Here is a 27,328-nt window from a genome sequence, read left to right as displayed (position 1 = left end):
GAACACCCAGGTATTCCAGAGACTGCCGGGTGAGAGACTGCCCTTTCTGTAATTCACAATCCAACCAAGATCCTCTAGTACCTGTTTCACTTGATCCACTGTGTGTCGACCCTTGGCCAATGAAGGAGGATCGATTAGCAAGTCGTCCAAGAAAGGGTGTACATGCAGACCCATCTTACTTAAGGAAGCCACTACCACCACCATAACCCTGGTGAAGGTATGAGGGGCTGTCTCTATTCCAAAAGGGAAGAGCCAAAACTGATAATGGTTCTGCAAAACACAATACTGCAAGAATTTTCAGGGGCTGGAAAGATCAGAATGTGCAAATATGCCACCATGAATCCAGAGAGGCAAGGAACTCTCCAAGGGCCACTGCTGCTATGACAGATCGTAAATGTTTCCATGTGAAAGTGCAGAAGCTTGAGAGCCGCATTCACATGCTGCAGCTCCAGAATAGGCCTCCAACTGTGTGAGCCATGCATTAGCACAATAAAGAATATAGAGTATCTACCGAACCCCAAAAGGTTAGGTAACACCCATTCTAGAGCTTGAATATCCAGAAAGTGCTGTACAGTGGCCTGCACTTGGAGCGCCTTGTCTGGGAGCCCTGCGGGAGAGACCACGAAATCAGACAGAGGCTGGGCGAATTCCAAATGGGGCCCGACTGAATACGAGGTCTGTTCAAAACGTTCCAGGACAGTTTGAATTGTGCGTCAGCGGGAAGTTCTTTTGAGATGCGCTAGGCAGCGTTGAGTAGCTTGAAACCTCACAAGTAACCTCCTTTTTTTCATTTGTTGATATCTGGTTTTGTTTCCAAGCTAAAGCAGTTTTTGTGAGTGTGTTTTTGTGATCAGCTATTTTTCATCATGTGTGAACTCAATGAGCAGCACCACAATGTGAAGTTCTGTTTTGAATTGGGAAAGACCGCTACAGAAACTTATGAAATGTTGAAAGTGGATTATGGGAAATATGTCATGAGTCATGGAAGGCGTTTTGAATGCATCAAAATTTGTGAATTTTGCGCAAAAACTCACCGACATTTCTTCCCCAGTCACTTTATTCTCCTACCAACTTTTTGTTTCCTAAACTTAAATCCATGCTGAAAGGAAAGCAAAATTGAAGACATAAAACAAAATTTGACGCAGCAACTTTTAGCGATTCCTTAAAATGTGTTTAAGGACCGTTTCCAGAAGTGGAAATGACGTTGGTAAAAGTGTATACATAGGGAAGTGGAGTACTTTAAAAGGGACCTAATGGAATAGGTTGTAAGATTGTTTAATAAATATTTATAAAATGAGTCCTGGAACTTTTTGAACAGACCTCGTAAAAGCCTAGAACCCACTGGTCAGATGAAATGGAAACCCAAGCCAGCAGGAACACTGACAGCCTTCCCCCCCCATCTGTAGAAGGGGTCCCGCAGCCTGGCATCATTGCACCTTCTTATCAAAGGGTGCAGGATGGGAGCTAGATGGCTGGGCATGTCTGTAGCCAGAGTACCTCTGCTGGGAGATCTGGTCTGAGATGTGGTGCTGGAATACGAAGGTCTTCAAGCAAGTCTGCTTGCAAAAACGTCCGCTAGGGGGCTCCGTCGGTGACGTCCTGCTTGTCCTGGGATAATATACTATTAACAAATAAGGTTATTGATTTAAAGAACATACACTTGATAAATTGTGTATCCAGTGATTATTTGACACGTGAACCTTTAGGCAAAAGAGAATCTTTTGGGCCTAAAGTGGTGTCGCTGTGGGTTATAACACTTTATGAAGAGGTTTGCAATGGTTGTACTAAAATCAGAATGAACTATTGAATTTGCTAACGAACTGCACAAGTGCCTAAACCAAGGAAGGTGAATAAAGGGCACTGTGGTTTGGACTAATCCCTGGAGTGATTTTCTTTGAGTTTAAATGAAGCATGTTTTTGTTTGGAACTGAAAAACCCAGGGTAAAAATGGGAGAAATCCTGATGCGCAATGTTGATTTACTAATGGTGCATTTTGTCAACAATAATAAAAAATAAGAGTAATAAAATTTTGATGAACTCTGACCTGTACCTTACTCAAATTTGTGGAAAATATGGTGGCCTGCTAGTGAGGGTTCATGAAGACACACAATGGCAGTATCCACAATATGAACCCACCTACAGAAGTTTGGCAGTATGTGCCAGGACAAGGTTTTATTATAGCAAGTTTTAGTATACCATACATCAAATTCAGGAACTAATAAGTAAAGGGGTTCTTTTACTAAGCTAAAAAGTGGCCTCAGTATATCCTTACTTACGCATGTGATTCCCACACACTAAGGTCATTGTTACAGTGGCCATGAAAACCCCAACTTTATTGATTCCATTATTTTAGTGCACACACATGGCAAAACACGTGTTAGCGCACACACATGGCAGTCACGTGTTAGCACCTAACAGCTTTGTATAAAGGGCCCAAAGTTTGTTTCAGTTATAAGTGAATGCAATTTTTAATAATACAAAAACTACCAAGCTTGTTAAAGTAAGTACACCACCTACATGATGCACCTTACAAAAACAAAGCTTCCTATAATTTGAACGAACCATAAGCCAGAATGAATGAAGCATGAGGGAGGAGTAGCTTAGTGATTAGAGCTGCAGTTTCAGCACCCCAAGGTTGTGGGTTCAAGCCTAGTGCAGCTCCTTGTGATTCTAAATCACTTAACCCACCATTGCCCCAGGTACATTAAGTAGATTGTAAGCCTGTAGGGGCAGAGAGTACCTGAATATAGGATATATAAATAACTTGGAAACTAATTAAAGTTAAATCTTTAGGGACTGGAATGTGCTCTTATGTTAAGGAAACATAAAAAATGAAGGCAGATAAAGACCATATGACTTATTTAATCTGCTTAACCATGTAATTTACTATCCCCTCCTCTCCTTTTAGAGATCCAACATATTTGTCTCAAGCTTTTTTGAATTCAAATATGCTTTTTAGCCTCCTTCTCCTCCACTGAAAGGCCGTTCTATGCATTTACCACCCTGTGTGGGAATGACATGTGTAAGTAATGGAAAAGTACTTTCTGAGACTACTTCTAAATCTATCCCCTTTCATTGGTAGAACAATCGATTGAGATGAAAATCAGAGACAACTTTTGGAAGAAACTTTGGATGCTCCCCTCATTCCAGAGCTTCCTTTCAACTGGAAAAAAAAAAAAAAATCAAATCACCTCACCTGATGCATATTTGTCACGTAGGAGATGTTTAAATACCTACATAAATGCCTATCATATCTCCCCTCTCCTACCTTTTATCCAAAGTATACATATTGAGATCTTTAAGTCTGTCCCCATACGCCTTACCATTTTAGTAGTCTTCCTCTGGACAGACTCCATGCTTTTTATTTCTTTTTGATGGTTTGGTTTCCAGAATTGTACTCAATATTCTAAATGAGATCTCACCAGAGTCTTATACAGAGGCATCAATATCTCTTCTTTCCTACTGGCCATTCCTCTCCCTATGCACCCAAGCATCCTTCTAACTTTTGACATTGCCTTTTCAACCTGTTTGGCCACCTTAAGATCATCATCTAAATCCTGCTGTTCCTTTGTGCACAAAAATTCTTCATCTCCTACACTGTACCAAGGATGACTCTGCCAACCATCAGCCATGGGGGAATCACATACAGGAGGTCCGTCGTCAGCCAAGGCTACAACAGAGGATCCATCCCCTTGGCCTGAAGATCTCTGCACTGACTGAAGAACCTTGGTATTTTGGCGTTGACACTCATGGCCATCAGGTCCATGACCGGTCAGTCCCAAGCCTGCACAATCAATCTGAAGCCTGTGGGACCGAGACACCATTCGTTGGGATCCAGCATGCGACAACTGAGGAAGTCCACCTGGATATTCTCTGCTCCCGCAATGTGAGAAGCTGAGAGGTTCAGAGTTCCTTCAGGTTCTTGCATCCCAAATGTATGACCCTGCATTTCTTAGTATTTTAGCTGCCAAATTCCAGACCATTCAAGCTTCTCTAGGTCCTTCCTCACGTTAGTAACACTATTAGGGTTGTCTACTCTATTGTAGATTTTGATATCTGCAAAGAGGCAAATCTTTTTTTATATATTTTAAATATTTTATTGAAAATTTTCAAAAATTATACAAATCATATAAAAATGGGAAACATCAGTTGATCTGTAACAAATCACCAACAAGAGCTGCCCGAACTAGCTAGAGGTAAGTATAACTGACCACATCACAAGTCCGGCAACTAGGGCTTATTTTCAGGGCTTGGGCTTATATTAACACCTACCCTGAAAATCATGCTAGGGCTTATTTTGGGGGTAGGTCTTATTTTCGAGGAAACAAGGTAAATCGCTTAGCGCTCACTGATGAATTTCCCTCTAAATCTATTACCGAACATTAGTAAAAGGGCCCCAGAGTATTTAAAAGTTTCTGGGAACTCCTAGTTAGGATAAAGGGGATGGGACTCAATATACTGCTTTTCTGTGTGATTTACACAATCAAAGTGGTTTACATGGTTAGTCATTTCCACTATCATAAATTTAAGAAATTCTCATAACTATGCCAACCTTCATTAGAAACACAGAGGCATATCAAACTGGCACATAAAAATCACAAAACTAACTCATTTGGTGAAATTGGCCCAACACAAAAACTATGATCTGTTTAAATACAAATTATAAGGAGACATCTAAGAATACCTGGTAAGTCCATAAAAAAGGGGCATTCTCCTCCCATATCTAAGACAAGGCATAAGATTAAGATATGGTGAAAAGGAGAAGCAAGAGTCAAATAGGCCAGTTATTTTTGAGGCATGTTGCTTATTTTTTACATGGGACAGCAAAGTCAGTGAAAAAAAAAAAAAAAAGGAAGACTTTTTTAAACTATCATCACATGACAGGTCAGCACAACTACACATAAAATCTGCAGTTAAAGTAATCTGCTTTTACCACAGCTGCAGAAAACCTGCACAGAAATTGACACTAATCTTAAATATTTGTGCTCTCAACATGAGAATTTATACAAAGCAAGGATTAAACTCAGATTCTTCTGTGGAAGCACAAGATCTTTGGTCCTTTTGTCATTTTGTTTAGACAACAGTATGAAATTGTGAATGGAAAACCTAACCAAATGAAAACAAACCCTTTGACATAGAAAAAACCCCAAAATATTCAAAAGTCAAGTAAAACCAAGAATAAAATTGTTCAATACCTACTAAAAAAATTTATTTGGCATCTTTAAAAACCACAGGTAGGTCAGGGCTATATTTTCTTCCATTAGACAGCTGAAAATCAGCAACACCCTGCTGACAACCCCCGCCCACAAAAAAAAAACCAAACCCACACACACACCACACACTTGTATGGCCTAAAGACAACTTTTATATACTGGTATATCTTAGGAAGTCCTTCAGTAAGCAGAAGACTCATCTGTGCTGAAGATACATAGAGAAAATCAACTTTAAAAAAAGGAGTTCTGTTGACTTTGTCTCTCTAACTCTAGTCAGCAACCTTTTTAAAGCAAAGAGCCATTTTATTCTAAATGTTTGACACAAGATTTACAAAGAGCCGCAATGGGGTAGAGAAGGGGGTTTGAGATATTCCAGGTCTCTCACTCTCTTTCCTCCCCCTCCAACCCCTCATAGGTAGGCTCTCTCCCCTCTCCTGGCCCTAACCCTTTGATCTCCCTCCCAACCCCACAATTCCGCCTTCCATCATGGGCCTACCTAGCTACTGGGTCCAGCGGAGGGAGGAGGTGTCCTTGGGGCAGGAGTATGGCCCTCTTGTGGCACTTCAACCCCACATTGCCCCCACCCCCTCCACTCTGCCATATATTTGGGACCACCCCCCCTCGAGCCTACTGAGGTACATGGCGGTCCAGCGGGGGGTCTTTGTGGCAAGTCCACAGCCCTCTCACTTCTGCCACCTAAAATGGTTGCCGTGACCTTTCATGGCTGCTCACGGCATTTCCTGTAGTATAGCAAGCTGCCACATGAGGTCACAGCAGCCATTTTAGAAGGCATCTGCGAGGAAGCAGGAGCGACAAGGCCACATCCCTGCCACGAAGACTCCCACTGGACCACCAGGTACTTTGGTAGGTCTGGAAAGCCATGGGACAAGAGCCACATGTGGCTCACAAGCTGCAGCTTGCCGACCCTTTACTAGTGAATGAAACATTACAACAAAAGCTGGGTTGAGAACACTGGAAAGTGACACCTTCTAGTTGGCCTCAGCACAGAGAAGCAGCAGTAAAATCTTTCACATAACATTTTATATGCCTCAGCCTTGCTCTGCATAAATACCTTCCAAACATTAACTAACATTAAGAATTTCCTTGAACTGCAGTATGCATCCTGGCAGCAGTTCTAGACCAAAATACAAAAACTACTAACAATGAACTGTTATTATATTTTCTGCTACAATGCTAGGGGTAAAAGGGTTAACAGGATGAAACCAAGTGTTTAATTGGCGCATATTCAACAAAAGATGCCTAGGGATCTGTGAAATGGAACAGCAAGACTACCATGACTTTAAAAAAAAACAAAACTTCATTTACCCTAACACAAGCTTATTGATTCAATTCTTCCCATCCATGAACTGTTCAGCACAGTTACTTACCGTAAAGCACAGTTACTTACCGTAACAGGTGTTATCCAGGGACAGCAGGCAGATATTCTTGACTGATGGGTGACGGCACCGACGGAGCCCAGGTACGGACACTTTTAGAGTGATTGCACTCTAAGAACTTGGAAAGTTCTAGAGACCGCACCGCGCATGCGCGAGTGCCTTCCCGCCCGACCCCGACGCGCGGTCCCTCAGTTAAGATAAGCCAGCTAAGAAGCCAACCCGGGGAGGTGGGTGGGACGCAAGAATATCTGCCTGCTGTCCCTGGATAACACCTGTTACGGTAAGTAACTGTGCTTTATCCCAGGACAAGCAGGCAGCATATTCTTGACTGATGGGTGACCTCCAAGCTAACAAAAAGAGGGATGGAGGGAAGGTTGGCCATTAGGAAAACAAATTTTGCAAAACAGATTGGCCGAAATGTCCATCCCGTCTGGAGAAAGCATCCAGACAATAATGAGATGTAAAAGTATGGATTGAGGACCACGTAGCAGCTTTGCAGATTTCCTCAATGGGCGTGGAACGGAGGAAAGCTACAGATGCTGCCATAGCTCTAATTCTATGTGCCGTGACAGAACCTTCCAGTGTCAGTCCGGACTGAGCATAGCAGAATGAAATGCATGCAGCAAGCCAATTAGATAGCGTACGCTTAGAAACAGGACGTCCCAATTTATTCTGATCAAAGGACAGAAAGAGTTGGGGAGATGATCTGTGGGGCTTAGTACGGTCTAAATAGTAAGCTAAAGCCCGCTTACAGTCCAAAGTATTAAGAGCCTGTTCCCCGGAATGGGAGTGAGGTTTAGGGAAAAAAACAGGTAGTACAATAGATTGGTTGAGATGGAACTCAGAAACAACCTTAGGGAGAAACTTTGGATGTGTACGTAGAACCACCTTGTCGTGATGAAAAACAGTGAAAGGTGGATCAGAAACTAGTGCATGGAGCTCACTGACCCTCCTGGCAGAGGTGAGAGCAATAAGAAAAAGTACCTTCCAGGTGAGAAACTTGAAAGAGGTAGTAGCCAAGGGTTCAAATGGAGGCTTCATCAAGGCGGAGAGAACCACGTTCAGATCCCAGATCACCGGAGGTGCTTTGAGAGGTGGTTTCAGATTGAAAAGACCTCGCATGAATCTGGAGACCAGGGGATGAGCTGAAAGGAGTTTCCCCTGGACCGGCTCATGAAAGGCCGTAATGGCACTGAGATGAACCCTGATGGAAGTAGACTTGAGACCAGAAGTAGACAGAGAAAGCAGATAATCCAATAGAGGTTCCACTGCAAGAGACTTGGGGTCATGATGATGAAGGAGACACCAAGAAGAAAACCTCGTCCACTTTTGATGGTAACATTGTAGAGTGGCTGGTTTCCTGGAAGCGTCCAGGATGGAGCGAACAGGCTGAGATAGCAAAAGATCAGTTGAAGTCAGCCCGAGAGATACCAAGCTGTCAGGTGTAGAGACTGCAGGTTGGGATGGAGGAGGGTTTCCTGATCCTGTGTAAGCAGAGAGGGAAACAGTGGAAGTAGAAATGGATCCCTGGAACTGAGTTGAAGTAGAAGGGAGAACCAATGTTGTCTGGGCCACCGTGGAGCAATCAGGATCATGGTGGCCCGATCCCTCTTTAGTTTGAACAAGGTCCGAAGCATGAGAGGCAGAGGAGGGAAAGCATAAAGGAACAGATTGGACCAATCCAGAAGAAACGCATCCGCTGCCAGACGGTGAGGAGAGTAAAGTCTGGAGCAGAATTGGGGCAACTGATGATTGTGAGGAGCTGCAAAAAGGTCCACCTGAGGAGTGCCCCATTGTGCAAAGATGGACTGTAGAGTCGATGGGTCGAGAGTCCATTCGTGGGGTTGGAGAACTCTGCTGAGTTTGTCCGCTAAGAAGTTCTGTTCTCCCTGAATATAAATCGCTTTCAGGAATAAGCGGCGCGTGGATGCCCAAGACCAGATTCTCTGGGCTTCCTGGCATAAGAGGCGAGAGCCCGTTCCCCCTTGCTTGTTGATGTAGTACATAGCCACCTGGTTGTCTGTGCAAATTAGAAGGACTTGAGGAAATAGAAGGTGTTGGAAGGCCTTGAGGGCATAGAACATTGCCCTGAGTTCCAGGAAATTGATGTGATGCTTCTTTTCCTGAGGAGTCCAAAGGCCCTGAGTTTGGAACTCGTTCAGATGGGCTCGGGGAGGCGTCGGTGGTGATGACCAGATGATGAGGAGGCAGATGGAACAGAAGGCCCCTGGAGAGATTTGAGGATATCAACCACCATTGCAGAGACTGACGAAGAGACGATGTCACAGATATGTGTCGTGAGGAAGAGTCTGTCGCTTGAGACCACTGGAGAGCCAGGGTCCATTGAGGAGTGCGCAGGTGAAGCCGTGCCAGGGGTGTGACATGAACTGTGGAGGCCATGTGACCCAAGAGAATCATCATCTGCTTTGCAGAAATGGAGTGCTGGGACAGCACCTGCTGACAGAGCGATTGGAGGTTGTGAAGACGGTTGTCCGGCAAGAAGGCTCTCATCTGGACCGTGTCCAGTACCGCTCCAATGAATTGAAGTCTCCGCGTAGGAAGAAGGTGAGACTTGGGTATATTGATTTCGAACCCCAGTAGTTGTAGAAAAAAGATGGTCTGGTTGGTGGCCAGAAGAACAGTCTGAGATGAAATGGCCTTGATTAACCAATCGTCCAGGTAGGGAAAAACCTGAAGGTGGTGGGAGCGCAGAAATGCTGCCACCACTACCAGACATTTTGTGAACACTCTTGGAGAGGAGGCAAGACCGAAGGGGAGCACTCTGTATTGGTAATGACAGTGATTGATCATGAAGCGAAGGTACTGTCTGGAGGCCGGATGAATTGGAATGTGAGTGTAGGCCTCTTTGAGATCGAGAGAGCATAGCCAGTCGTTGTGATCGAGGAGAGGATAAAGCGTAGCTAGAGATAGCATCTTGAATTTTTCTTTGACCAAACATTTGTTGAGATCTCGCAGATCTAGAATTGGTCTGAGGTCTCCTGTTTTCTTGGGGACTAGAAAATACCGGGAGTAGAATCCTTGCCCTCTTTGGTCCAGAGGAACTTCCTCTATGGCGTTCAGAAGCAGGAGGGACTGAACCTCCTGACAAAGGAGGGCAGATTGAGGAGTGTGCAAAGCAGACTCTTTTGGTAGACTTTGGCCCGGAAGGGTGTGAAAGTTGAGAGAGTAGCCGTGGCGGATGATGTTGAGGACCCACTGGTCCGAAGTGATAATTTCTCACCGGCTGAGAAAGAAAGACAGTCGTCCTCCTATCGGTTGAGGGAGGAGAGGAGATGGTTGAACGCTGGCTATGCCCTCGAGGATCAAGTCAAAAGGGCTGAGTCGATTTTTGTGGAGGAGGCTGCTTAGCTGGTTGTTGCTGCTGAGGCCTAGGTGTTTGCCGCTGCTGTTGACGCTGCCTCCTAGGTTGCTGAGTGGAAGGCTGCAAGGGGCGAGCCACAAAACGCCGCTGATAGGCCGTTTGCTGTCTGAATGGCCGTGAAGGAGGAGGTTTCTTCTTGGTCTTAAGAAGGGTATCCCAGCGGGTTTCATGAGCCGAGAGCTTCTGGGTCGTTGAGTCCATAGAATCTCCGAACAGCTCATCCCCTAAACATGGGGCATTAGCCAACCGGTCTTGATGATTAACATCAAGCTCAGAGACTCTGAGCCAAGCCAAACGGCGCATGGCTACAGACATGGCTGTTGCTCTAGAGGTAAGCTCAAAAGTGTCATATATAGACCTTACCATGAATTTTCTGAGCTGGAAAAGAGCTGAAGAGCACTGATGGAAAGCCTCACGATTCCCCACAGGAAGGTACTGCTCAAAGGAAGCCATGGTGGTAAGGAGATGCTTTAAATAAAACGAAAAATGAAAAGCATAGTTACCAGAACGATTAGCAAGCATCGCATTCTGGTAAAGTCGCTTACCAAATTTGTCCATGGCTTTACCCTCTCTGCCAGGAGGGACAGAGGCATAGACACTAGCTCCCAAGGACTTCTTGAGGGTGGATTCTACAAGAAGAGACTCATGAGAGAGCTGTGGTTTATCGAAACCAGGAATAGGGATGACTTTATAAAGGGAATCCAATTTGCGAGGAGCTCCCGGGACAGTAAGAGGAGTCTCCAGATTCTTGTAAAAGGTCTCCCTCAGGATGTCATGTAAAGGGAGTTTCAAAAATTCCTTTGGAGGCTGGTCAAAATCAAGAGCGTCCAGAAAAGCTTTGGACTTTTTAGACTCAGCCTCCAAAGGAATGGAAAGAGATTCACACATATCTCTTAAAAAAGAAGAGAAAGAGGTGGAATCAGGCTTGGAGGAAGTGTCCTGAAGTACAGGCTCGTCTTCCTCTGACAAACATTCTCCTTCTGACAGAAAAGGTTCTTCAGAATCGCCCCACAGATCAGGGTCTTGAATATGGGGACCACGGGCCCGAGACTCTGGGGTGGACGGGTCCAGGTGTCGGGACTTGTGTACCGACTTACCCGACCTCATCGACGCGGTACCGGGAGATGTTATCGGTTGCACCGGAGCCGAAGTCTGTACCGATTGGTGAAGAGACTTGGGCTCCGGTGCGAGGACAGGCATCGATACCGATGAGGCCGAGTGTACCGGTACCGAAGGAGTGGATGGGGACAATATAGACTGTTCCACAATCGGTACCGGTTGCCCAGTGGAGACCGACACCGGAGGGCTCGGTGTCAGGAGAGCTGGAAGGAGTTGTTTAAGCTGGTCCCTCAGCTGCACCTGCAAGATGGCCGCAATGCGATCATCGAGGGAGGGCACCGGTACCGCTTTTTTCTTCTGCGGTACCTGCGGTGCCGCTCTACGCCCCGGAGATGAGGAGCCCGATGTCGATGGACTCACCTCAATAGGAGCGGAGCGCTTCCGCTGGCGTCTCACGGTCGGCAGGACTGGACTCTCTGCACTAGAGACCGGAGGACGTTCCAGCGGGGAAGGCTTCTTAGCCGGCTTACCTGGATGTTGCGACGCCGACGCGGGGTCGCGTGGCGTCGATGAGGTGGGTGCCGACGAAACAGGTACCGAAACCGGTGCCGAAGACACGGGGTCGGACATGTCGGTGCCGAAAAGCAGTCTCTGTTGGATTTCTCGATTTTTGAGAGTCCGCTTTTTCAAAGTGGCACAGCGGGTGCAGGTGGCGGCCTGATGTTCCGGACCCAGACACTGAAGGCACCAGTTATGTGGGTCTGTAAGTGAAATAGGCCGTGCACACCGCTGGCACTTCTTGAACCCGGGCTGGGGGGGCATGAACGGAAAAACGGCTTCTGCCAAATCGAAGGCCGAGGCCTCGATGATGGCAGTAGGCCCCACCGGGGCAAATCAAGAAAACTCGATAAAAAAATAAGATTTTTTTTTTTTTTTTTTTTACAAAAGAAAGAAAAAAGTAAGGGCAGAAAAAACCCGAAAAAGTTTACGCGAGCGGGAAGGCGAATGAAAAATACTTTCAACAGCCGTTGAAAATGCGACTTCTTAGCTCCGCGGAAACTAAGAAACTGAGGGACCGCGCGTCGGGGTCGGGCGGGAAGGCACTCGCGCATGCGCGGTGCGGTCTCTAGAACTTTCCAAGTTCTTAGAGTGCAATCACTCTAAAAGTGTCCGTACCGGGGCTCCGTCGGTGCCGTCACCCATCAGTCAAGAATATGCTGCCTGCTTGTCCTGGGATAACAGGTGTTATCCAGGGACAGCAGGCAGATATTCTCACTGATGGGTGACAGCACCAACGGAGCCCCGATACGGACATTTTAGAGTGACTTGCACTCTTAATAACTTAGAAAATTCTGGCTAGCCCACACCGCACATGCGCGAGTGCCTTCCTGACCGACATAGGCACGCGGACCCTCAGTTAAGATAAGCCAGCTAAGAAGTCAACCCAGGGAGGAGGGTGGGTTGAGAATATCTGCCTGCTGTCCCTGGATAACACCTGTTACGGTAAGTAACTGTGTTTTATCCCAGGACAAGCAGGCAGCATATTCTCACTGATGGGTGGCCTCCAAGATAACAGAATGGGATGGTGGGAAAGTTGGCCATTAGAAAAATAAATTTTGTAGTACAGATTGGCCGAAGTGCCCATCCCGCCTGGAGAAAGACTCCAGACAGTAGTAAGAAGTGAAGATATGAACTGAGGACCAGGTGGCAGCTTTACAGATTTCCTCAATGGGAGTGGATCTGAGGAAAGCAACAGAAGCTGCCATAGCTCTAACTTTATGGTAAATGGTACTCCCTCAGAAATGTCAGAAGTGACCAGAGAAGTGCCGTAGGGCTCTGTCTTGGGTCCGATGCTATTTAATATCTTTGTACGAGACCTGCCCCAAGGACTTTGAAGTAAAATTGCTTTATTTGCCGATGACGCGAAGCTATGCAATGTAGTGGACAGCGCAACCGTGCCCGATACTATGAGGCCGGACCTACTTTTACTGGAAAAATGGTCAAATACTTGGCAACTGAGCTTTAATGCCAAAAAGTGTAAGGTTATGTACCTTGCTAGCGGTAACCCCTGCAGAATATACACCCTGAATGGTGAAACCTTAACAAGAACTGTCGCAGAACGGGATCTGGGTGTAATCATTAGTGATGATATGAAGACTACCAATCAAGTGGAGAAAGCTTCAACCAAGACTAGACAAATACTGGGTTGCATCTGAAGAAGTTTTGTCAGTCGAAAGCATGAAGTTATAATGCCGTTGTACAGGTCCATGATGAGACCTCATCTGGAGTACTGTGTTCAGTTTTGGAGGTCACATTATCGAAAGGATGTGAAGAGAATGGAATCGGTTCAGCGAATGACCACTAAGATGATCTTAGGACTCAAGGATCTCCCATATGAAGAACGTCTAAGCAGGCTGCAATTATATTCTCTCGAGGAACGCAGAGAGAGGGGAGACATGATGATAATAATAATAATAACAACTTTATTCTTCTATACCGCCACAATCTTGCGACTTCTAGGCGGTTTACAATCAAGAGTGCTGGACATTCAGTGAAATACAATAAGTAGATATTCAGAGGAAATACAGAGATCAGAGACCTCAGGAGGCAATAGTATAGAAATACAATTTGCTGAGCGAACATGTAATATGTACATTTTAGTAGGTAATGTCCGACAGGACCTGTTGGGGATAAATAGCAACGTAAAGTTACGATAAGATGTAGATAACAGATTATATTTATAACAGTGCTGTAAGTTCAGGTGTAATAGGGAGGGGGGAGGGAGAGGGAGAGCGGGTCAATTGTTTAGGTATTTCTGGAACAGGTATGTTTTTAGGTATTTCCTGAATTCCCCGTATGTAATGGGCGAAAGCAATTGGTCTAGGTCTTTACCCCATAGGACTGCTTGGTGAGAGAGAAGGCGTTTGTGGTGTTTTTTCATTTTGCAGCCTCTAACTGGAGGGGAAATGAGTTTTGGGTGTGTGTTTCTCTTGAGTTTGTTATTAGAAAATGCGAAAAGGTCCGTTATGTACTTGGGGGTCAGGCCGTATATTACTTTGAAGCAGAGGCAGGCAAATTTAAACCTTACTCGGGCTTCCGTTGGTAGCCAGTGCAGCTGCCGATAGTAGGGTGTCACGTGGTCGAATTTCTTCAGCCCGAAGATAAGTCAGACTGCAGCATTTTGCATTATTTGGAGACGTCTCATATTCTTTTGTGAGATTGCTAGATAGGTGATGTTGCAGTAGTCAAGCTGACTCAGTATGAGGGATTGCACTAGGATTCTGAATGTTGACGTATCGAAGTATGATTTAATGGTTCTGAGTTTCCAGAGAGTAAGGAAACCTTTTCTGAATAGGGAATTCACTTGTTCCTTCATTGTTAGGCATTGGTCTAGAATAACACCTAGTATTTTCATGGTGGGCTGAATAGGGTAGTTGAGTTTATTGATGCATAGGGGGTTTTATTGTCAAGCAGGTGAGGGGAGGCAACGAAGAATTTTGTTTTTTCTGGGCTGAGCTTGAGCTTGAAATCCGTCATCCATTGTTCCATCTCATTTATGGCATCGGATGCCTTGGGAATGGTTTCCGAGATGGAGTTAGCGAATGGGATGATGATCATAAAGTCATCTGCGTAGCTGAATAGTTTTATTCCTAGTTGGGTTAGTTTCACACCTAATGAGGACATGTAGATATTGAAAAGCAGTGGGGAAAGCGGTGACCCTTGTGGCACTCCGGATGAGTTGCTCCAGGTGTCGGAGTGTTCGTTGTTAAAGCGTACCTGGTAAGAACGGGATGTGAGGAAGCCACGAAACCAGTTTAGTACCTCAGCTCTGATACCAATGGCGTCTAAGCTTTGCATCATTTTCTCATGGTCTACCAAGTCGAATGCAGAGCTCATGTCGAATTGCATGATCAGGGCGTTGAGGCCTTTACTAAATAATAGGCGCAGATAGTCTAGGATGGCAGCAATTACTGTCTCCGTACTGAATAGGGTTCTAAAGCCGGATTGAGTTTCATGCAGGAGAGAGAATTGATTAAGGTAGTCCATTAGTTGGGTGTGTACTAGTCCTTCCATGATTTTTACAATGAATGGGATAGATGCTATTGGTCTGTAGTTTGTTATTAGCGCTGAGGATTCTTTTCTATTTTTTGGGATGGGGGTTATTATTATGTGGCTGTTGTTAGTGAGGAAACCCATTTTTTAGGTTGTGGGTTAGGTAGTGTAATAGTGATATTTTGAATTCTGGTGGTGCCGCTTTCATAATCTCCGGAGGGCACGTATCTAGGATGCAGTGAGATTTAGAGTATTTGTTGTAGAGTTTGGTGTAGGTATTCCATTCTGGATCTAGAAAGGAACTCCAGATCATGTCTGTAGGTATTTCATTGTCATGTGAGTTAGCTATTTGGTAGTTGCTGGGGATAATTGTTACTTCGTTGTTGCTTATACAGTTATTTTTTAGGTTTTTAATTTTGGAATCAAAATATAGAGCTAGGTCCTTTGCGGTGGGTAACTTCGTGTTGTGCTCAGGTGTGGTGTAGCGGGTGGTGTCAAATAGGTTTGTGACTATGCTGAATAACTCTTTTGTATTGATTCCTTGTGAACCTTTGCATGATAAGTTAATTTTGGTGGAGTAGAACGCTTTGCGTTTGTCTTTTATCAGTTGTTTGTAGGTTTTTATGTAGGCTCTTCATTTGTTGCGGTCTGTCAGTTCTCCTGTTTTATTCCAAATCCTTTCTAGTCGCCTAGCTGTTTGTTTCGTTTTTAATAGTTCGGTGTCGAACCATTTGTTGTATTTGTTTGCGTTGCTTTTGCTTTTATGTATGGGGGCGATTTTATCTAGGATGGAAGTACTGGATATATTCCAATGGTCCCAGAAGTCTATTCCTTCCTCTATTACTGTATGCGGTTTGTATTCTGACCAGTATTCTTCTGGATTAATATAACCTCTTGTTTGATGTTCTTTTTTTATCATCAGATGTGTTTTAGATTTTCGGTGTGACCAGATCAGCTTAAAATAATAGGTGCAGTGGTCGGACCAGATGTCGTGATGCCAGGTGCCTTCAGTCAGAGAGATGATTGGGTCAAGGTTTTCCTTTGTGGACATGGCAACTAGGTCTAAATGATGGCCTTTTTCGTGAGTTTGTGTGGGTACGGGGATGTTGTAGTTGAGTAGAGTTAGGAAGTTTTTTAGCTCTTTTGCGTCTCTGGTGTTCTCTTTGTCTAGGTGTAAATTTATGTCCCCTGTGATGATGTTGTAGTTGGGGCTGATAGAATTGTGCAGGACGAATTCGCAGAAGTCTTCTTTGGCTTTGGGCCAGCTTTTAGGCGGGATGTAGAATAGTATGCTGGATAAGGATTCTTCTAGCTGGGTATTATTGATTTTACAGGCTAGGATTTCTAGGTTGTTGGTCATTTTAGAATCTAGAAGTTCTAACTTAAATCCTTCTTTAAGGATTATGGCTAATCCTCCTCCTTTTTTTCCTGTGCGGTTTAACGTAAGGATTTTGAAATTGTTTGGTAGAAGATCAGATATAATAGGATCATCTTCAGATAGTAACCAAGTTTCAGTTAGAAAGAGGCAGGCTATTTGTTTGCTGGTGATCCAGTCATTTATGAGGAATGCCTTGTTTCTAACAGATCTGGTATTAAGACATGCGCATGGGATGGAGGTGGTTGCAGCATTTACTGTTGAGTTAGTGGTTTTGATGGTTTTTATTTCCCTTGTTCTTTTTTTAAGGGTATGGTGGTGTCTTTTTTTATATGAGATTACATTAATATGATTTGTAGTGTCTTCTTGCAGGTTGGTGATGTAGGGGAAGGATAGAACAGGGTAGGGGAAGGATTTAATTGAGGGTAGAGAAAGTGAATGTCTTTGATGTTACCGCTTATTAGGTAGATCAGTAGGAGATTCATGATTGGGAGGTAGATTGAGTATCCCTGAAGTCCTGAGGCAGGGGAAGGTTTTGTTTCCCTAGAATTTTTTTTTTTTTTTTTTGTGACCCGGGAGAGGAAGGTGCTCAAGGAGACCTGGCTGGCTGATCCAGGTGGGATTAGTTCTTAGGAGGTCCAGGTAGTAGCGACTAATAATTGGGCATGTTTCTAATAGATATTCCTGCGACTGATTAATGTGTCACTTGCAGTTGATTCTTGTGGTTGATCAGATGCTATTAATACATTCGACTAACATATGCAACTAACTTGTTGTACATGCATCTAACAATTATATATGCGCTTAACAGTTACTTTGTGCCTAATAGTTATACGTGCGACTAATAGTTGTTCATGCAGTTAACAGTTGTACATGCAATTAACAGTCTGATAGTTAAGAATGTGGCTAACAGTTATTCATGTGGTTAACAGATAGAGGGTATGTGTATCTAACAATTATACTTGGTTGCTAGACGGATCTTTAGGAGGGCCTATAGGGAGTCCTAGTTCAAGCGACTCATAATTGCGCGTTTATATAGCAACTATTCATGCAGCTTAACAGTTAGGCTTGCCTCTGACAGTTAATTATGTCTCTAATGGTTGTTTATGCTACTAGCGTTTAATTAGGCACCTAACAGTTATAAATGTATGGAAGAACTGGCAATTATAATTTGGCCTTAAAGAGGGAAACTTAGCTGACAGTCTGTAGTAGGTGAGGATGCTTCTCCAGGGCGCTTCACCAGGACGCTTCACAGAGGCGCATGCGCCTTTGCCGTGCACCTTGGCGGCACGCCGTTGACACAGCGGTCTATTCAGCAACCCCACAGGTTCGGGGAAGGGGCAGCGATGTGGCCAACGTGAGTTTCAAACGAGAAACAAGAAGTAAACAGAAACTAACAGAAACACGGGTGTTGAGAGACTTCCTGAGCCTTCCAACTGGCCCAGTGTAGTCTCGTCGGGAGGGGCGGAGTGCGCGCCCACGCTGGCAAGCCTCCCTGCCTGCTCCTGGGTCCAGCAATGTCGGCCCTGTGCAGTCCCGTCAGGTGGGGAGCAGATGTGGAGTGCGCTCCCACACCGGCAAGCCTCCCTGCCTGCTCCTAGGTCCAGCGATGTGGCCAAAGTGAGTTTCAAATGAGAAACAAGAAGTAAACAGAAACTAACAGAAACACGGGTGCTGAGACTTCCTGAGCCTTCCAACTGGCTCAGTGTAGTCCCGTCGGGAGGAGGGAGGGGCGGAGAGCGCTCCCACACCAGCAAGCCTCCCTGCCTGCTCCTAGGTCCAGAGATGTGGCCAAAGTGAGTTTCAAATGAGAAACAAGAAGTAAACAGAAACTAACAGAAAAACGGGTGCTGAGAGACTTCCTGAGCCTTCCAACTGGCTCAGTGTAGTTCCGTCGGGAGGTGGGAGGGGCGGAGTGCACTCTCACGCCGGCAAGCCTCCCTACCTGCTCCTGGGTTCAGCGATGATAGAGAAGTTCAAATATCTTACAGGCCATGCTGAGGTAGAAGAAGATATCTTTTTCCTTACAGGTCCCACGGCAACAAGAGGGCATCCACTCAAACTCAAGGTTGGGAGACTTCATGGCAACATCAGGAAGTACTTCTACACCGAAAGGGTGGTTGATCGTTGGGATAGTCTTTCACGTCAGTTAGTCGAAGCCAGCAACGTGCTCGACTTCAAGAGACGATGGGATATACATGTGGGTTCACTCCAGGGAAATGCTTAGGGGGAGGGTTCTTTGAGTGGGCAAACTTGTTGGGCCGTCGGTCCTTTTCTGCCGTCATACTCTGTAATCTATGTAATCCCCTTGTTCCTTCCCTCTGTAGCATCTTTCCATCCTTCCTTCCCTCCCTCCCATCCTTTGTGCAACAGAACCTTTGTCCAGCTTCCATCCTTCCCTCCCATCCCTCGTGCATCAGAACCCTTACCCAGCTTCCATCCTTTGCTCCCTCCAATCCCTCGTGCATCAGAACCCTTGCCCAGCTTCCATCCTTTGCTCCCTCCCATCCCCTGTGCATCAGAACCCTTGCCCAGCTTCCATCCTTTGCTCCCTCCCATTCCCTGTGCATCAGAACCCTTGCCCAGCTTCCATCCTTTGCTCCCTCCCATCCCTTACCCAGATTCCATTCTTCCCTCCCATCCCTTGTGCAGCAGAACCCTTGAGCACCCGCCACGCAGCCAAACCCCCGCTGACCCTCCAACCTTCCCTCCTCTCTGAACCCCGCCGACTGCAACTATAAATACCTTCCTGCAGAGTATTGTCGGGCCAGCAGCACTCTAAACATGCTGCTTCGCAGCATTCTCGCAGGGACCTTTTGTGTGCCGCGTTACTGATTACATCAGAGACATAGCAGAGGGAATTTCCCAGCGAGAAGGCCACAAAGCAGCCTGTTTAGAGTGCTGCTAGCTTGACGCTGCTCTGCAGGAAGGTATTTATGGTCGCTGTCAGCAGGGTTCGGATGGGAGGGAAGGATGGAGGGTCAGTGGGGGTTCCGGTGCGCAGCAGGGGGAAGTGCGGCCGACGATGACTAGCGCTTATTTTTGGGAGTAGGGCTTATATTAAGACCTACCCCAAAAATTATGCTAGGACTTATTTTTGGGGTAGATCTTATTTTTGGGGAAACACGGTAGTGCTGAAAGGCTATGCAGCATTGTACATTTAATATGTAAAAGATGGTCCCTGCCCAAAAGAGCTTACAATCTAATTTGGATAGACAGGACATATAAGGGTTGGGGAGTTTCCAGCAGAGAGAAGGATTAGATGGACATAGGTATATTACGGCAAGAGGGAATTAGGAGTTGGAAGATACAAGAGTAAGTAGTAATGGTACAGTCAAATAGCATGACCCACAATACAAAATATAAAAAGCACAATTAGGTTAAAAGAAAAAATAATAATATATTATTCTATTCCCCTTACCTCTGGTCGCCCTTCATAATAGGTTAATCTTGATCTTGTAAGCACAAAACGTCTTTCTTTGTAATTTAAAGGAGATGTTCTTTTCTTTTGCTGGGATCGTTTAATCAGAATCTCCTCAAGGATGATTTCCGAATTCATTTCGGCCTCTGGGTTGCACTGTCTCCTGCCATTGAAGATCCAGTCCTGAAATCTAGACAGAACTTTCAGAGAAAACTCCAGAACTCTTCCTAGGAAAGGAATAAAGAGCATAAAATCATTAATACCATCATCTTTAGGAGTCTGGAGTGCGACAGTTAAAGTCTTTCAAATGACCTATATGTAGATATGGTTCTACGCCTTCCATATCACCAACTGAAAACAGAAAATGATTTAGATGTACATAATATACACAAGTCTTTGAAAGTCATTTTTTTGGTAAATCTAACTTCAGGGTTTCACAGGAAATGTAACTTTCAGCTAGTCATGTAATGAGTATAGCAACCCCCTTTACAAAGTTTAACCAAAGGTCAAAATGACCCAAAGCTCATTGTTAACACTTTTCACTGTATCAAAACTATCTCCAGGAAATCATGTTGAAGAAAAGTTATCAGTATGCATATGGAAAGATTTTAATTCATCAACCAGACCCAACACAGCCACATTTCAGCAAACACATGAATCAGGGGAGATATCTCTATTTTTTTTTTTTTTTAATGTATAATAACTTGAAAACACAGTCTGCCAAAAAGTCTAAATGTTAGATATAAAAAACAGCCATACTAATGAAATACATACAGTAAGAAAGAGCTACGACCACAAATTCTGAACTTCATATTAATTGTATAAAAGGATTAAAAAGATTACAAAGCATATCAGAAAGAAATTAAACAGCAAAACAAGTACTCTCATAGCCATCCTTGTGCCTGCTGTCTTGTGTTTTGCTATTTTTAATATTTATTTATTTCACCTACTGGTAAAATCCTGGTTTCTCTAACCAGGTCACCATTTGTTAATTGTCAGCTTGCTTCAGCTTCTTCCTTGTATTAAAAAGTGTCTCCTAAAAATGTGATAAAAAAGAATGAGGGGAGGGGATGGATGAGGGATAAAAGAATTTTTAATTTCCTTGCGCAGAATTCCGCCAGGAGTACTATGTTTAAGATTTCACAGCTATTCAGAATGCAATTTTCAGAAGACAAAAGTTCACAAATTAAACTATTGTTCCTTCTCTTTGCTAGATCATATTTGATACCACACAAAGCAGAATTTTCTCAGAACTTTGGAATAAGCTTCCCCAACATCTCCGTTTACAAACCTCACTACATCAACTTAAAGCAGACCTTAAAAGCCCTTCTCTTTTTAGATGCATATTCATGAACGTTGAATTTGCTGTGAGCCAATGGTGAGACTGCAGCATAGATACTATCCATATTGTGATTCCCTCCCAGCTATCTTTTTTTTTTTTTTTTTTTTAATTCTTCCCCCATTCCTCCCCTTATTTTTAGTCTGTAAGCCACCTAGACATGCCTTTTGATGGACAGGACAGTAAATGTCTAAATAAATTTGGAAACTTAGGAACTGTAGCAGCAATTGAATTAGTGACTGAAAATGTAATTTGCACCCAGCGTTCCAATTACATCTCTTAATTCTATAGTAAGTTTTCCTCAGAAAAAGAGATTAGGTTCTTACCTTACTAATAATATAAAACATTTATTTATATTCAGTGGCTTACCTAGTATATGTGACACACGGGGCCCATCATTTTTTGACACCTCCCCCCCCATCTGTACGAAAACATGATTTTTAGTAACAAGCCACATGTCACACATGAGTACCTAGGAAAAGGCAGCATCTTACATATTGCAATGGGAGGTACAACATCAATACATCCATTGTAAAACTAAACAAGCCAGACTAATACAGATCAATCCTGCAGTCAATCCTAACAAAAAAACATGTCTTTCGAACACACAGAACATAGAAAACACCTACGCCTAGTATGGAATATGTAATCACAAACTAACCCCTCCCTCTTTTACAAAACTGTAGTGTGGATTTTAGCCACGGTGGTAACAGCTCTGACACTCATAGAATTCTGAGCATCAGAGCTGCTACCACCACGGCTGGCACTAAAAAACGCTCCACAGCTTTGTAAAAGAGGGGATAAAATAGAAATACATAGACAAAGATTAAATTGAACCATTAAGAAGTTGGACTCTGCATACAGTGCACCACAGAAACAGTGACACATGTCTCCTAAAGCAATAAATAGAAAATTTTTCTCTACCTTTGTCTTCTGTGGTTTCTACTTTCCTCATCTTGTAACTCTCTTCCTTCCATCCACTGTCTGCCGTCTCTCTTCTCCTATATGGCATCTTCTCTCCTTCTATGCCCCTTCCAGAAACTGTATGCCTCTCCCTTCCATCTCTCCTTTCACCCCCATTGGTCTGTCATCTCTCTCCTCTCCTTCCCTCTCCCACACCTTTCCCCCCTCATTTTCCTTTTCTGCATCTGTCTAGATTACGTTCTTACTACCCTCTCATCAATGTCCTTTTTTACTGTCTACCTAAAGCTTGCCACCTCTTTCCCTCATCCCTCCAGTGTTTCCTTAACCCAATCCTTTTCACCCCATCATGTGCCCTCCTTTTATTTATCCCCTCCTTCCATCATGTACCCTCTTTCTCCAACCCTTCCATCTACTACCTTCTCCTCTCTCTGTCCACTTCCAACCACCATCTGCTCCCCTCTTTCTCTCCTCCCATTTCCTTCCTGCATTTGCTCCCTTATCTCTCCCATCTGCACTTCCATCCAGTATAGGCTCCCCACTACTATCCAATGTCTGCCCTTTCTCTCGCCATCCACCCCTCTTCAATCAGCATCTGCCCCCTTTCATTCCCTCCAATATCTCTCCCCTTTCTCTGTACATTAATTCTATCAGCTCCACCCTTCCATACCACTCTGCCCCCTTTCTTTCCCTCCAGCACACTTCCATTCCAGCAATCCTGCTCCTTTCTCTCCCTCGGCTGCCAGTCCACCCCACTCCGACGTACTCGCTCTGGAGCGGACTCGGCAGCCGCATGCTGGAAGGTCCTGCGATGACTCATCTGCTGGCTCTGCTCTGGAAGAAGTAAGTTACATCGGAGGGGGTGGACCCGGCAAACGCAGGGAGATGTGGCAAAGTCCCGCAATGACTGCGTCTGCCGGGTCCACCCCCTCCGACGTAACTTACTTCTTCCGGAGCAGAGCCGGCAGACGAGTCATTGCGGGACCTTCCTGCACCTCAGTGCAGCTGCCGACTCTGCTGCAGAGAAAGTAAGTCAGAGGTAATGTGACCATTTATTTTTTTCATCAAAAGGGGACATCTATTAATTGACTATGTATCCTTTCTTTCATTTCTTTCTTTCTGCAATCAGGTCCAACAATTGTCCCTTTCTATTCCCTCCCTCCTTCCTTCCCATGTTCTTAGTGCCCCCAGTGCCTCCGTCCTGTGCCTCTAGTGCCTCCGTCCCATGTCCATGGTGCCCCCAGTGCCTCTGTCCCGTGTCCAAGGTGCCCCCAGTGCCTCCGTCCCGTGTCCATGGTGCCCCCAGCGCCTCCTTATGTCCCTCCACTACCTTCCAGATTTTGTCCACCCTAAAGACAACCTGCCTGTCTGCCTACCTATCTCCCTCCCTCCCTGCTGCTCTAAAGCCAGCCAGCTTGCCTGCCTACATTCTTCCCTTCCTGTCGCAGGAAAAAAAAAAGCGCCTCTCCCCTTCCTTTCCCCCAGCCCCCACCTGCAATCTTACCTCCCCCCGCTGACAAGAAGTCTTTCCGACGTCAATTCTGACGTCAGAGAGGACGTTCCAGGCCAGCCAATCATTGCCTGGCTAGCCCAGAACGTCCTCTCCGATGTGACATTCTGGACAGTAGGGCATACAAAATCAGCACCAAAAACCTGTTCCTAATGACAAAGAAGGTATCATATCCACAGTCTATAATTAGCACATAAATCAACTAGTTTAGAAGTATCTTAATAAAGGAGTTAATTGATCAAACTTATATCAGGAAAAATTCCACATGTGCACATTAAATAGCTTCAGATGGTAAATGTTTGAACACTGCAGGGCATGGGTCCAGATCACAAAAACCTTTACCAAACTTACACTGGGTTTTACTAAGCTACGGAAGAGCTTCTTAACGTGGGCCAGCAAGTTAAATGCTCTGACACTCATAGGAATTGAATGAGCGTCAGGAGCATTTACCTCACTGGCCCACGATAAGAAGCTCTTCTGCAGTTTAGTCAAAGAAGCCCTTAGAAACTAATGGTAAAATATAGGCTTGATCATCTAATGGAAAATTATCCCAGCAATCAACTGGAAAATCATTTCAGAAAGGAATCAGCAATCAGGGAAAAAATGATCAATTTCCTCCATCTGCAGAGTCCTACTAGATAAAATACAAAGCTAAGACTGCAATTTAACAATTTTCTGATCAAAAAGTAACCTCCCTCCTGGGAGGTTTTCTGAGAGTGTAGCACAGTGATTAGAGCAACAGCCTCAGCATCCTGAGGTTGAGGGTTCAAACCGATGATGCTCTTTGTGACCCTGGGCAAATCACTTAATTCCCCCCCTTGCCCCAGCTGCATTAGATTGTGAGCCTGCCAGGACAGACAGGGAAAATGTTAAAGTACCTGAATAAATTCATGTAAAGCGTTCTGAGCTCCCTGGGGAGAACGGAATAGAAAATTGAATAAATAAATAAAATAAAGATGTCACAATTTTAAAAGGGATCTCACAATTCAAAATTTCTCCCTACTTAAAATTTATAGTATAAAATTTTAGCAAATAGAAGATCATTTTTGTAAAGCAAAGTTACTCACCTGTTGCAGCTATTCTCCAAGAACAGCTAGAGATACATTCTCTCACGTGGGTAACCACATTTAGACACAAAATGCAAAGAAAAAGCAGTTACTTACCGTAACAGGTGTTATCCAGGGACAGCAGGCAGATATTCTCTACATGTGGATGATGTCATCCACGGAGCCCCGTAACCGACAGCCTCGCAAGCAAACTTGCTTGAAGATCATCAAAGTTTGCGAGTGCTGCACCGCACATGCACGAGTGCCTTCCCGTCCAAGTCAGGGCGCGCATCTCCTCAGCGTGGCCTCAGTTCAGATAGCTAGCAAAGAAGCCAACCAGGGAGGTGGGTGGGTTGCAAGAATATCTGCCTGCTGTCCCTGGATAACACCTGTTATGGTAAGTAACTGTGCTTTATCCCAGGACAAGCAGTCAGCATATTCTCTACATGTGGATGACCTCCAAGCTAACCAGAATGGGACAGTGGGAAAGTTGGCAATTTAGGAGAACAGATTTTGCAAAACGAACTGGCCAAAATGGCCGTCACGTTTGGAAAAAGTATCCAGACAGTAGTGAGGAGGTGAATGTAAAAACCAAGGACCAATTGGCAGCCTTGCAGATTTCCTCAATAGGAGTTGATCTGAGGAAAGCTACGGACGCCGCCATAGCTCTGACCTTATGCCCTGTGACTCGACCCTGCAAAGGGAGACCAGCCTGAGCATAGCAGAAAGAGAAACAAGCAGGCAAACAGTTGGAGATGGTTCACTTAGAAACAGGACGCCACAACCTATTTGGATCAAAAGATATGAAAAGTTGAGGAGCAGTCTGATGAGCTTGAATGCGTTGCAAGTAGAAAGCCAATGCACGCTTACAGTCCACAGTATGAAGCGTCACTTCTCCAGGATGAGAATGAGGCTTTGGGAAAAAAACACTGGAAGAAAAATGGATTGGTTGAGGTGGAAATCCGAAACCACTTTAGGCAAGAATTTAGGATGTGTACGGAAGACCACCTTATCATGATGGAAAACTGTGAAAGATGGATCCGCAATCAAAGCTTGCAGCTCACTGACCCTGCGAGCAGACGTGAGGGCAATAAGGAAGACTACTTTCCAAGTGAGATACTTCAAATGAACCCTATCAATCGGCTCAAATGGAGGTTTCATTAACTGAGCAAGGACAACATTGAGATCCAAACCACTAGAGGAGGTGTGAGTGGAGGATGGATACTGAAAAGACCCTTCATAAACCAGGAAACCACAGGATGATCAAAGAAAGATTTTCTGTCAATCGGCAGATGAAAAGCAGCAATGGCACCAAGGTGGACTCAAATAGCTGTTGATTTGAGACCAGCCCGAGACAGGTGCAGCAGATAATCCAGCATGGAAGACAAGGAGGCAGATTGCGGTTCCATGCGAAACATAGCACACCAAGAAGAAAATCTAGTCCATTTTTGCGGATAATACTGTCTAATGGACTGTTTTCTAGAAGCCTCGAGAACTTTCTGTGCAGACTGTGAAAACTGGAACGAGGCAATCAGGTTTCGAAGAACCAAGCTGTTAAGTGCAGAGACTGCAGGTTGGGATGAAGCAGAGATCCTTGACTCTGAGTAAGCAGAGAAGGAAAAACTGGTAGAAGCAGAGGCTTCCTGGCACTGAGCTGAAGTAGAAGGGAAAACCATGGTTGTCTGGGCCACCAAGGAGCTATCAGAATCATGGTGGTGTGGGCTGACTTGAGCATGACGAGAGTCTTCAGAATCAGAGGGAATGGAGGGAACGCATATAGAACAGGTTCATCCAATCCAGAAGGAAAGCATCCGCCTCGAGTCGGTGAGGAGAGTAAATCCTTGAGCAGAAACGAGGCAACTTGTGGTTGAGGGGGGACGCAAACAGATCTATCTACGGAGTCCCCCACCAAGCAAACACCTGACGCAGAGTAGAGGAATTGAGTGTCCATTCGTGAGGTTGCAGAAGGCGGCTCAATTTGTCTGCCAGACAGTTCTGCTGGTCCTGAATGTAGACCGCTCTGAGAAAGATGTTGTGACATATCGCCCAATCCCAAATCTTCAGAGCTTCCTGGCAAAAAGACAGGGATCCCGTACCTCCCTGTTTGTTGAAATAATACATGGCCACTTGGTTGTTCATCTGAACTAGGACCATGTGGTCTCGAAGCAGATGAAAGGCTTTTAGAGCGTTGAAAATGGCTTGGAGCTCCAACAGATTGATGTGACAGCGACGATCCATGCTGGACCAATGGCCTTGAGTACGGAGACCGTCCAGGTGAGCTCCCCATGCGTAGGTGGAAGAGTCTGTCGTAAGTACCTTCTGCGGGGGAGGGGGGGGGGCGCACATGAAACAGAAAACCTCTGGAAAGATTGGAAGAGAGAATCCACCAGCGGAGAGACTGTCTCAACAAAGGAGTCACTGCAATATGTTGAGATGGGATCTTGATCCTGCCACCATTGCGATGCCAGGGTCAACTGAGGAACTCAAAGGAGAAGTCTGGCAAAAGCAGTCAAATGAACTGTGGAGGCCATTTGCCTGGCTGAAACTGTCGAAAGAAGAGATACCCTCTGGCAAAGGTGAATGAGAGCATCCTGACGATGTCGAGGCAGGAA

The 27,328-nt window shown here is 45.0% G+C and overlaps 1 protein-coding gene across 4 annotated transcripts in view; it reads right to left on the bottom strand.

Annotated features, from left to right (window-relative positions):
* The window catches only part of TEC (tec protein tyrosine kinase), a 223,842-nt gene that overhangs the window by 174,776 nt on the left and 21,738 nt on the right, over nt 1-27,328 (bottom strand). For 2 of the 4 annotated variants that reach the window (XM_033945988.1, XM_033945998.1), the window contains exons 2-3: nt 20,851-20,936; nt 19,901-20,127 (exon numbers count right to left, since the gene is read on the bottom strand). In XM_033945988.1, coding sequence (XP_033801879.1) covers nt 19,901-20,038 — 138 coding nt within the window. In that variant the 5' untranslated portion in view covers nt 20,039-20,127; nt 20,851-20,936. The remainder of the gene's footprint in view (nt 1-19,900; nt 20,128-20,850; nt 20,937-27,328) is intronic. The other 2 variants (XM_033945979.1, XM_033946008.1) reach the window with 1 other exon arrangement.

This window comes from Geotrypetes seraphini, chromosome 1, assembly GCF_902459505.1.
Source record: "Geotrypetes seraphini chromosome 1, aGeoSer1.1, whole genome shotgun sequence".
NCBI lineage: Eukaryota > Metazoa > Chordata > Amphibia > Gymnophiona > Dermophiidae > Geotrypetes > Geotrypetes seraphini.
The sequence above is the reverse complement of the archived record's forward strand: the minus strand, read 5'-3'. Positions and strand labels throughout refer to the sequence as shown.